The sequence below is a fragment of the Physeter macrocephalus genome, chromosome 10, assembly GCF_002837175.3.
Source record: "Physeter macrocephalus isolate SW-GA chromosome 10, ASM283717v5, whole genome shotgun sequence".
NCBI lineage: Eukaryota > Metazoa > Chordata > Mammalia > Artiodactyla > Physeteridae > Physeter > Physeter macrocephalus.
Genome location: NC_041223.1, coordinates 44098836 through 44110437, shown reverse-complemented (window position 1 = coordinate 44110437; position 11602 = coordinate 44098836). Strand labels below are relative to the sequence as shown.

General features: G+C 37.0%; 1 protein-coding gene across 1 annotated transcript in view; it reads left to right on the top strand.

Moving 5' to 3' along the window:
• Window positions 1–10874, top strand: part of NUS1 (NUS1 dehydrodolichyl diphosphate synthase subunit) — a 28568-nt gene extending 17694 nt beyond the window's left edge. The window contains exons 4-5 of the mRNA XM_007120112.4: window positions 3701–3800; window positions 8039–10874. Coding sequence (XP_007120174.1) covers window positions 3701–3800; window positions 8039–8129 — 191 coding nt within the window. The 3' untranslated portion in view covers window positions 8130–10874. The remainder of the gene's footprint in view (window positions 1–3700; window positions 3801–8038) is intronic.
• The last annotated feature ends 728 nt before the right edge of the window (window positions 10875–11602 follow it).

The following is an 11602-nucleotide window of genomic DNA, read 5'->3' as shown; positions in this document are numbered from 1 at the left end:
CCGGAGCCTGTGCCCCGCAATGGGAGAGGCCACAACAGTGAGAGGCCCGCGTACCGCAAAAAAAAAAAAAAAAAAAAAAAAATAGGTCTTCTGCTTCTGCCTCCCTCTTTTAAAATTTATTTTGATTTATTTTTTTCCAGTTTTATGGAGATATAATTGACATACAGTGTTCCTCTTTCTTTTTAGTTTGAATATTAAGTTTGAACTTAATAGCTATTTAGGAAACAATCTCAAGAATATTATACTGCTATCATCCGTGACTCCTTTTTTAGTATTCCTTCTATTATGTTATACCAACTTTACCACTATATTTGTCACGTTATACCAAGTGTAACATTATATTTTATCTATTTTTCTTCAATTGTTTATAAAAGCTTTTAGTTTACTTATTCTCTCTAAAGTTCCTTAGGAACTTTTTGCCTTAACTTTATGGTCTTCTTTGCTTATTAGCATTATCCTTGATCCTTTTGAAGAAAGGCAATATTTCTAACAAATTCATGTCTGTTAATAGCTTCTATAGCCATACAATTTCAGACATATTTTTCATTCATTCACATAGATTCTCCATTTACCTTACTTATTAATCATCCATTTTCTAATTCTCAGTCATTTATTTAACTCTCAGTTCTTTGTTTCTTCTGCTTTAACATGTCCATTACAGAGCACAGTCCCTCTCTGGCTTCTTGGTCTCACTAACTCCCTACTTTCTTTGACTATTCACTTCTTACCCTACTCTCCTATTCTCTGCTCTGTCATTGCTGAACTATTCAGGCTGAATGAATAGACTTCAAGTAAGCCATTGTAGGAGTTCTCGAGGCAGAGGTTACTGGGGTGTTGACTGTTTCCTGGATCCTGTAAGGCCCCAACCAGAGAGTAGTTTTGAGGATGTCCTAAAAGTGATGCAGGGACCAAAGGTAGTCCTTCAGATAGCCTTGGGAGACCATGTATTGACAGCAGGGGTTTTAGACCCATGATAAACGAAAATGTACATAATCCTTAAGTTAACTCATTAATCTGACAGAAGCAAACCCTCTGAATATTGTCGCCCCCAAGAGTTCCCTTGTGACTGCAGTTAATCTCCACTCCTATTGCCAATATGAAGCAACTGCTTTTTTTTCTTCTAGAATTTTTATAGCTTTAGCTATTATATTTAAGTCTAATCCATTTTAACTTAATTTTTGTGAATGGTGTGAGGTAAGGGATACCAGTTATTTATCCACCACCACTTGTTGAAAAGACTGTGTTTTCCCCCTTTAATTACTGTGGCTCCTTTATTGAAAATCAGTTTTTCATGAATCTGTGAGTTTTTTCCTGGACTTTCTATTCTATTCCATTGGTCTATATGTCTGTCCTTAAAATGCTGCAGTGTCTTGATTACTATAGCCTACCGTAATAAACTTTGAAATTCAAGTAATGTAAATCTTTCAACTTTGATTTTCTTTTTCAAAGTTTTAGCTATTCAGAGTCCTTTACATCTTCATATACATTTTAAGATGAGTTTGTCAATTAAAAAAAAAAAACTCTGTTTTAATAGGGATTGAGTTGAATCTGTAGCTCAATTTGGGGAGAATTGCCATCTTCACAATCTTCACTATGTTCATCTTCTGATCCATGAACATAGTATATCTCTCCATTTATTTGGGTCCTAATTTTCCTCATAACAATGTTTTATAATTTCAGGGTATAGAGTTCTACTTTTTTCAGTTTATTCCTAAGACTTTTATTCTTTTTGATGCTACTGTTAATGAGATTTTTTCTTAACTTTATTTTCAGATTGTTTGTTGATAATATATGGAAATACAGGTTGGTTTTTTTTAATACTGATTTTGTATCCTGCTTTGCTGAAATTCACTTAGTAGTTCTAGTAGTTGTTTTTGTAGAGTCTTAGAATTTTCTAAATACAGGATCCTATTGTCTATAAATACAGATGACTGCTGCTGTCTCTGCTCAGTTTTTCTATTTTTAATTTTATTCTTTAGTCTGGCATTCTGTGTCTGCATAGTTTAATGTGTCAGACAGTGGTTTGCACACTGGTTGTGCTCAAACACCTTAAATTTGTAAGGCTTCCAAAATCTTTGTGTGATGTTGGAGGGTGCATTCAAGTCAGTTCTCAGGTCTCCTTGGCAGTTACCTTTCACTGGACTTTCTTGCCACCCTGTCCTGCCTGCCCACCTTCTTCCCTTGCATGTGGTATTTTCCTAGTCAGCCTGGATATATGGAGAGCTTAAATGAACCAGTGTTTCCAGCATCTCCCTGTTAAATTTCTGCCCATTGTTCTGCTTGCCCTAATGGGGGGCTACAACCTCGGGGTAACAAAGCTGTGGGTTTTCCTCATTTGTTTCCTTTTGAGTCCATAGGTTTTCACCATTGCTCCCTCCCTCCTGCCCACAACCTCCAAATTGAGTCCATATATTTTGGCTACAAGCAGCAAATCTTCTAGCTTTTGCTGTCAGTCCCCTGCTGGTAAAACTACTGTTTCCTTCAGTTGATAGAGATAGAGACATGGGGGCTGGGGGCATTCCCAGGCAGGAAGACCAAAAGACCTACAGTTCTTACCTGAAGCTGTAGCTGGTGTTTTGTTTTTTTAAAGAATAATCATCTGCTCTGGTTAATATCCAGTGCTCTTAAGTGATTGGTTTTGTCCAGTTTAATACATGTTATTTTTGGAGAGGATTCATCACCCTCTTCACACCACTATTAGCCAGAAGTCCCTTCTTGCCTTTTCTTTTTTTTGTGTGTGTACTAAAGAGGATTTGCTTTTTTAGCAGGAAGAAGAATGTGTGTTCCACTTAGTCTATTCACTCTGCCAACATAACTTTTAAAGAGACTTTGTTATGGAAGTAATTCTTTATTACTGCTGAAGGGACCTGTCTAATCCAGTCTCCTTATTTAACAAATGAGGAACTAAGCACTGGAGAGACTGTGTGACCAGAAAGTTAGTGGCTGAACTGAGGTTATTAGAAGCTGTTAAAACCTGGGTCTCTTGGATTAAAGTATCTTTTCTGTTATACCAGTGATTCTTTATTTTACTTTATTTTTAAGCAGTTGAAATATTTCTATCCCATTTTTCTCTCAAGCCAGATCTCATATGGAAACCAGTCTGTGAAGCAAAAAATGGCCAGAACTTGGTTGAGGCAGGTGTACAGTCTCCTTTTCCCCTCCTAGGGAGCTTGGGCTCTGGGGAATACTGAGAACATTTGTACTGTATAGCTAGAAGTTGGTCTTTCTGGAGTTGGTCTTGCTCTGTAAAATCAGAGCATGGGGAAGGAAGGACAGTAGATAACTTTTAAAGTTGCTTTTCATCTCTGAAGTTATTTACTTCTGTGGCGAGAATAAGTATTAAGTCCTTAAAGCAGTGAGGGTCCCAGGATGCAAAGAGAACACTTAAGTTGAGTCTTGAAAGATAGATGGGATTTGGGGGCTACTTGTAGGGTTTAGGGTGGGAGTTGGGTTACCTCTCCTTATCAGGTAATCAATCCAGTTAAATGGCCTTTAGAGAAAACTTCCACATTTGGAAATAACATAGATATAAAAGTATATGTTGGGCCGTGGAATAGGGGTATGGAAACATACAAATAAAGCTTCTGAAGAGAACAGATACGTAAAGCATAAGAAACCAATTTGATGAACAGATTTTGCCATTGGTGGTTTTTTGGTAAGCAATGTGTATTAAGTTCATGTGTCTTTTTATCTTTCCAAGGTTCAAATGGTTTCCCTGATCCTGATTTAGTATTGAAGTTTGGTCCTGTGGACAGCACACTAGGCTTTCTTCCCTGGCACATCAGGTTGACTGAGATTGTGTAAGTAATTAAAAGTGTACTGACTTTGGTTCGATCCAGCAAGAGTTTCTTGAACCCAGCACCGTGCTAGATGTGGTGGGAATTCCCAAAGAATTATAATACTGGATCTTTTCCCTCAGGTATTTGACAGTATTAGTGGTAAAATAAAAACCTGTATCAATGACTCAGACACAAGAGAGCGTGTGGTTGTGCAAATGTTTGGTAGTGAAATTAATCATCGTAGGAGATCAGGAGTGAGAGAGAACGCTGTGGGCCAGAGTTGTTGATTCCACAGAAAAGATGTGACTTGATCCAGGGTATATAAAATGGGTAGAATTTTTATAATTAAAGAAAAGGTGGGAAGTGTAGGGGGTGAGCAAGGAAAAAAAAAAAGAAAAGCTGCGGGGGAGGGGTAGGGCGTGAACATCACGTTTGAAAGAAATAGGGAACTGGCCACAGCAGCGCAGAGAGTTAGTGTTAGATAGCTGTATAAGATGAAATCAAATTGTTTGGGGGTGTTGACATTGGGAATGCTTTAAATATCAGCATAAGGAATGTGTATAATTGTTTAGAGAGGCAGTAGGAAATTGATGAGCCTGTGGGTAATGTGGGAATGGTGATTCTGGAAGATTTGTTGGCCAACTATGTACTAGAGTAGATTGGGTTTGGGCAAGGGTGAGGTAAAAAGACAAGTGATGAGGCCATGGCTGTAATTTATGGGAGAATACATTGATGAGAATGTAACTGCTTATTTGGCAGACTTTTTGTATAAAGGGCCAGAGGGTAAATATTTTAGGCCTTGGGGGCTATATAGTCTCTTGGAACTGCTCTTCTCTGTTGCCATTAAGCACTTGCTAGTACAGCTAAACAAGCATGGACAGTATGTAAACAAATGTGTGTTACTGTGTTCTAATAAAACCTTGTTTACAAAACAGGTGGCAGGCTCCTGGGCTGTAATTGCAGACCCCTGATTTAAAATAAAGGAGAGGGGCTTCCCTGGTGGCGCAGTGGTTGAGAGTCCGCCTGCCGATGCAGGGGACATGGGTTCGTGCCCCGGTCTGGGAAGATCCCACATGCCGTGGAGCGGCTAGGCCCATGAGCCATGGCCGCTGAGCCTGCGTGTCCGGAGCCTGTGTCTGCAAAGGGAGAGGCCACAACAGTGAGAGGCCCGCGTACCGCAAAAAAAAAAAATAAAATAAAAATAAATAAAGGAGAGACTTAGGAGCCTTAGAATATATTTAAATTCTGGGTCTTAGGAGGAATATACTACAAATTTTCTTTCTCATGAGAACTAATTACCAAGTATACTTGCAGGCCTAGCACTTTACTATCAATAATTGCAGTAAAAACTAGAGTAGAAATGAAATGATTCCTAAGTTCTTAAGCCTAAGTGACTGGGTGAATTATGGTGTTATTGAGACAAATGGGAAAGTCAAGGGACCATTGATTTTGAAGGGAAGATGTTGAATTCAGGAATAAGAAGATTTTGAGGCCAGAGTCTGTTTAGATGGAAATACTTAAGAGGGCAGATGAAGATGTAGAATTGGTGCTTGGATGAGAAGTCAAGGCTAAGGATGGATCTTTGGGAGTTGTCAGTACCTCGGAAGTAGAAGTAGTTGAACCTGTGAGAATAGAGGACTTCCCTAATGTGTTCATAGAAGAGAACAGTACCAAGGGGTCCTGTATGAAATGCTTCAAGCTGGGGGCAGGAGGGAGACGAAAAGAACACGTAGCATGTTAGAGTCAGAAAGGGCTGTAGGTCATCCGGTACTGCCTCCTCGTTTCATAGGCCAGGAAAATGGGGAAGAGACATTACTCAAGCTTGTAATAAAGTGGAATTAGAACCCAAATCTCCAAACTCTGGGTTTCTTTATGGTGATATGTGTTTCTCTTATCTCTTCCCCCCCACCCCCAGGGGTTTTCCAAGTCATTTCAGGTGCCTTTCAGGTGGGCTCTAAGAAAGGTAGCAGTGATATTTTGTGAGGTTGGGAGTGGTTTGGTAGGAAGAGTATGTCTTAGAACATAGATCTTGGTTTGAATCTTGGCTATGCAGCTTGGTAACATGACTTTGGAAAGCTATTGAAACTTCTCTATATTTGTAAAATGGGCATTTTAATTCAGAGTTGAGGATTTAAATCTGATCATGGGCATCAGATCCTGGCACCTAACAGGCTTTCCCACAGATCTTTGTACATATGTCTATTATAGCTGTATAATGTTATTTTGAGGTTTGCTCTATATTTGTCTACTGTCCACCAGACTGTAAGCACCGTGATGACAGGAAAGGTGTCTTAATCACAATGTAGAGAAGAAGACTGGAGCCCTGACGGGACAGACCAGGAAATAACAAGACTGCTTCTGAGTCACTGAGGGGTAGTGACACTAAGTGCTTCTTGAGGAGTGATAGCAGATGAGGCTGTTGATAAAGAGGGTAAAATGAAGACAACCTAGGAAAGTGGGTAGTTTGAAGAAGACATTGGAAGCAAGCTTTTAGCAAAAAGAAAGTCGTTACATTTGTCCTTGAGAATATCATTTCAGTGGAGTGAATAAGATAAAAGATGGATAGCAGAGATTATTAAGAGATAAGGAAATGGAGGGAAACTGGAGGCTTATTTCAGAATTCTTAGCAGTAAAAGGAAGGATAAAGATTATATGTCAGTTAATATCTCAATAAACCTGGCGAGGGAAGAAAAGGAAGGATAATGAAAACATAGCTGAAGAGAACCACAGGGTCAGGCAGGAGTTAATTATGGTAGGTTTGTTTAGTCCTTTTCTTATGTGCATGTGACTGTAGAATTCTGAATGTGAGTCTTGTAATCTGACTGGATTTTGGCTCTGATACTGTTTGAAATGTCCAAAACATCAAAGTAAAGCTGTATAAATTAGAGATTTTTTTTTAATGTTAATTATTGAAAATTATTTTAAGTCTTTAAAATACTTAAGGGGAAACCCTCTGGCTGTATATTCACTTTGTCTTAAAAGTGCTTGTCTTCACATTGTAGTTGCCCCCTTGAGCAATCGAAAATGGTGGAGATAAATATTGTTCATTTATTGGTTGCTCACCACATGGCTTCAGTAATCATCATGTGGGGATGCTGTGTTGCTCTGCCAGCATTCAGTCTGACTTTTGCAAACTGTTCAAGTAGCACTGGCTTTACTCTGACAAAGCCGAGTTCTTGAAGTAAATTTGAGTGAGATCCTTTATAAGTAGCTCTCCAGTTTTGCATTAATCTGGACTTAATGCCTTAATAGGTTCTGAATCTCTCTAGCACTACATTGTGCCTTCATCTTGGAGGATAAAAGAATATTCCAAAGTATAAAAGTGTCAGAATTGAAAATGGTCTAACATTCCAATGAATTCATTGTAAGTTATGTCTCTTAGTAATTTTCACTTTATCCTTAGAATTACAAATACAGTGTAAACCAACAAGGACCTACTGTATATATAGCACAGGGAACTCTACCTGATATTCTGTGATAACCTATATGAGAAAAGAATCTAAAAAAGAATGACTATATGTATATGTTTAACTGAATCACGTTGCTATATACCTGAAACTAACACAACACTGTAAATGAACTATACCCCAATAAAATTAAGATGCTTTTTAAAAATCCCTTTAAAATCTCAAAAAAAAAATAAAAGAAACATAATGTCTAAATTTTTTGTTAGAATGGTCCATAGATCTGTGTGAGCAAAGGGTAAGTGTTATCATCCTAAGTAGATTGCCTTCAGAAAGGCTGAAGTCCAGTGCAACGTTTATGGTACTTTGCCACTTTCGCGCTTGCTTTAGTCTTTTGCAAACTCCTACCAGTTTTAATAAATTTAAATAAATTTCATCAGCAGAATCTTGCCTTGTGTTCTTTAAAAGTAGTATAGAAATTCATGGTTTAGACACAAGTTTTTTCAAAGGAGGGAGATGAGATCTATCGGATGACATTTATGTCTTAGCTGCCTGGTGGTGCAAGGTTGTTAGGGAGCCTCAAAAATAAAAATTAGAAACTTGGAAATAAAAAAACGTTCTGAATCTCCATCTCACTATAATTTGCTTTTCTCTTCTTGTGAATGGAGGGATTATCTTTTATTTGAACTGTTTCACAGTTTAACAGTTATTTAGTAAACATAGTTTGATGTACTCTAGGCTTATAATTTACTTTCTTCTGTCCTTAATCTTTTTGGTCATTACCCGTCTGGTTCCCCCTCCAAATTACAGCATATCATCTAATTGCTTTTTTTCTCCTTTTATTTTTTTTTTCAGCTCTTTGCCTTCCCACCTGAACATCAGTTATGAGGACTTTTTCTCTGCCCTTTGTCAGTATGCAGCCTGTGAACAGCGTCTGGGAAAGTAGTGATCCCTGGTTGTGTAATTTGATTTCAGGCTTTTGGAGAAAAGGACTCAAGTGACTCTGATGTTTACAAAGCACCTATGAAACCCTGTACACACCTAGTTCATAATCCTCATAATTTATCAACAAACACAAAAAAGTGTCTTACTTGAGAGTAAGAGTACGTGTGAGTGAGTGTGAGTGAGTGTGCGTGTGAGTGTGTGTGTGTGCACGTGCGTGTGCATGTGTGTGTGGAAATAAACTTATAAATGGGGGAAGTATTGGAGGAGGAAATATGTGGACTTGCACCTTTGAGCAAATAGCAGCGATGTTTTAGGAGCTGAAATTTCAGATTTACAGGCTTCAGCCCCAACTACTTCCTTTTTTGTGGGGAGAAAAAGGGGCGATTAAAGTTGTTTTGTTGTTGTTTTTGGGGGGGAGGGGAATAACATTTGTTCAGTCTTTGCAAGTGACCAAACTTTAATTTTTAAGAATAGTATATTGACGTATTAAGCAGAAGCATTCTGAGTTTGAGGGATCTCCAGAGGAGTGGAGTTCTGTGTTGCTCACATGTTAAAAGTGTGCTCACCTTTGGAGCAGAGGGAATACCTGTTTCCAGACATCCGTCCATTTTCGTCTCTTCGTTATTGTCAAACAGTGTGACTTGAAAATTTCGCTCTGTTGTCTGTGTTCTGGGTTGTGAAGATCACTTGAAAAAGAACTGTTACAACAGTGAAGTGCAGAATTTTAAAAATTTTAAATATTGTGTGAGGCAGTCATAAAAGGTGAAAAGGTTGTAATCTTAAAAGTAAAGGTGAAACTTTCCTGAATAAGGAAAGAAAGTTTTGATCTCCTTTTCTGTTTGGCAGGCAGTGGACTAGATAGTACCCAAAGCTGGTTTAAAACATTTCCATTAACTGTTTTGATTTCAATAAGCATTTGAGGGAAATTACCGAGGCAGCTCTTCTCCTCATCTTTGGAATAGCGCATTTAGGACCATGTTAGTACCTAGGATTTTTCCTTAATAAATCCTGACAGTGACTTTGTGTAAAAATATGATCTTTAAGTAAGATTGAGGCCTGTGTAGGTAATAAAACATTACCAAAGTCTACAAAAGTAATTTAATTTCGCATGTTCTCTTTCATGGCAGAGAACAGCACTGGTTCTGTTACTTTTTAAATGAAGAAATGATTTTTTGATAGGTGTTTAGTTTTTCTTCCCTCACTGCTGATACTCGGACAGAAACCATTATTCTTTATATTTGATGGGCTGTTTTCAGAAGAATCTTATTAACAAGTGCACAATAGTTATCCAAAATTGTATGTTTAGAATGGAGTAGTTTAAAAACTAGGTCTCAGAGTCTGAAAAATAGCAAAGAAGACTGGATTTGGAAAGCAAGGTCTGGAGTTGCTTGCCAAATTCTGAGGTTACGAAGAAGAAATGTTTTGACTTTGGATTCCAAAACCCCATTTATGATTTTAAAAAACACTTGAAATAAAATGATTATAAACTAAATTTTGGTTCAGTGACATTACTTTGCACATTGTAGTTCTTTTGTACATTGTGAGACTTTTTTTTAAAGTCTTAATTTATTGCTAAAGCTTTGTGTGATGCTACAGCATATCTCTAAACTTTACCAGAGAATTTTTTATTTCTGTTCCCCTGTACTGTCATGCACGTTCTGTTGAGGCTTTTTGGCCTTAGTTGAAGTCTGAATTTATGCCTTTTATAAACATGTGTCTTTTTTAAACATTCTGGAATATATATGGTTTTAATGAATTAAATTTAATGGCCCCGATTGAAGTGAAGGGATTTAATAATATTTGTTAAAATGAAGTTAGTCAAATAAATTACCCACTGGGATATAGCCAAAGCCACTAAAGGTTTAATAGTTGAGTCTTTGTATTTTTATTTCTCCTTATATTTCACTGCAGTGTAGTGTTACACATTACAGTAAATCTGTAACCTGTGACCTGAGTCTGTTATAGTCCTAAGTAGGAAGAGACCCTTAAAACAAGTTGCTGAGGATTCTGATTTCAGATATAGGCATTCTAGATCCTTCCCATGAGTTTAACTGTTAGTACAGTCTCCAGAATTTGAATGACATCATCAGTCATTCTGTAATTCCTGCCCAAATCATCTACTGGTTATGCATTATCAGCGGTCCCTTTGCACTCCCAAGAAGAACTGATAAAAACTTTAAAGAAACATGTTGTTTGTCTTGATGTGTTTTGAAGAATATTGTCTTTAAATTGTTTCTTCTTGACACTTCCCACAATGGAAAAATTATCAAATTAAACCTACCTTATGGATGGCAGCTTGGAGCTTAGCAAGAGATTGGAGGGTTTGAATTCCATTCCCAGTTCTGGTTGTGTTTTGTTTCTTAACACTGATTACTGTTAGAAAGTTTGAAAGCTGGTTTTGATGTGCATAGCAAATTCTGGTATATTGTGACTAAGGCTTAATAATGCCTGTCTTAAGAGAGGAATGTGTTATAATGTTAATGAACAGTGCCAAATACACTGTACACATCTACAATTTAATCTTTGAATGTATGTTACTTGATTAGTTCCCTCCTTCTGTGTGATGGTACCATGCATAGAGTCAAATCCTTGTGATGTTTTGTATGGCTGTAGACTTTGGCAACATGTAAATAATGTGTAAAGCAAGTTTTTATGATTAAGGAATCAAATTTATTGAATTTTACTATTGAAAGTTGAAGCGACATGTATGAACAAAAACAATAAAAGAACATACACTTTTTATGGACTATAGTATTATGTGAATGCTACATTCTAAACATGTAGGGACTGCAAAAATGTAATGAGAAACTCATATGACAAGATAGCAATACTATTTTTTTGAATGGTAAGTTCTTGATTGAAGTATATTCTCATTTTTACCAGGTTAAACATTTTGAATTGTAAAATGTTATTTGCTTTTTGCTAGGTAACAGTGAGGTAAAATTCAGCTTCGCCATTGGTAAAATTGTCAAAATTCCACAGTAATTAAAATCTGAACAGTTTTTAACTGAATATGGAATGCCAAGTTGAAAATGTATTTGTGTACTCTTTTAAAAAGGAATTTGACGTTCTCGTTAAACCAGGAAATAGAAGGGTAAGAGCTATGGTTTGTCTAACGTTGCATAGAGTATTCACTTTCTAACTCGAGGATCTAATTATAAGATAGCTGGCTTTTTATGCATAATTTTTATCTGAAATTGTTTCTCAAAGGTCACCTTTTAACTTTAGTTAATAGGAAATGCCTTTAACAAAAGTTAGTGTAGGAAAACTTCAAGATAGTTAGAAATAAAACCCAGGAAACAAGAATACGGCCAGCAGTTGTCCAAGAATCCTAGTCGATAGGACATAAACTGCGATAAAATTGGTGGAAAAGGGAAGTGCAAAAAATTTGCTTGCGACTTGAATAAAAAATACACATTCATTCTAAAAAAAATTAGATAATTCAGAGAAGCAGATGTAAAGGAAAATAACTTC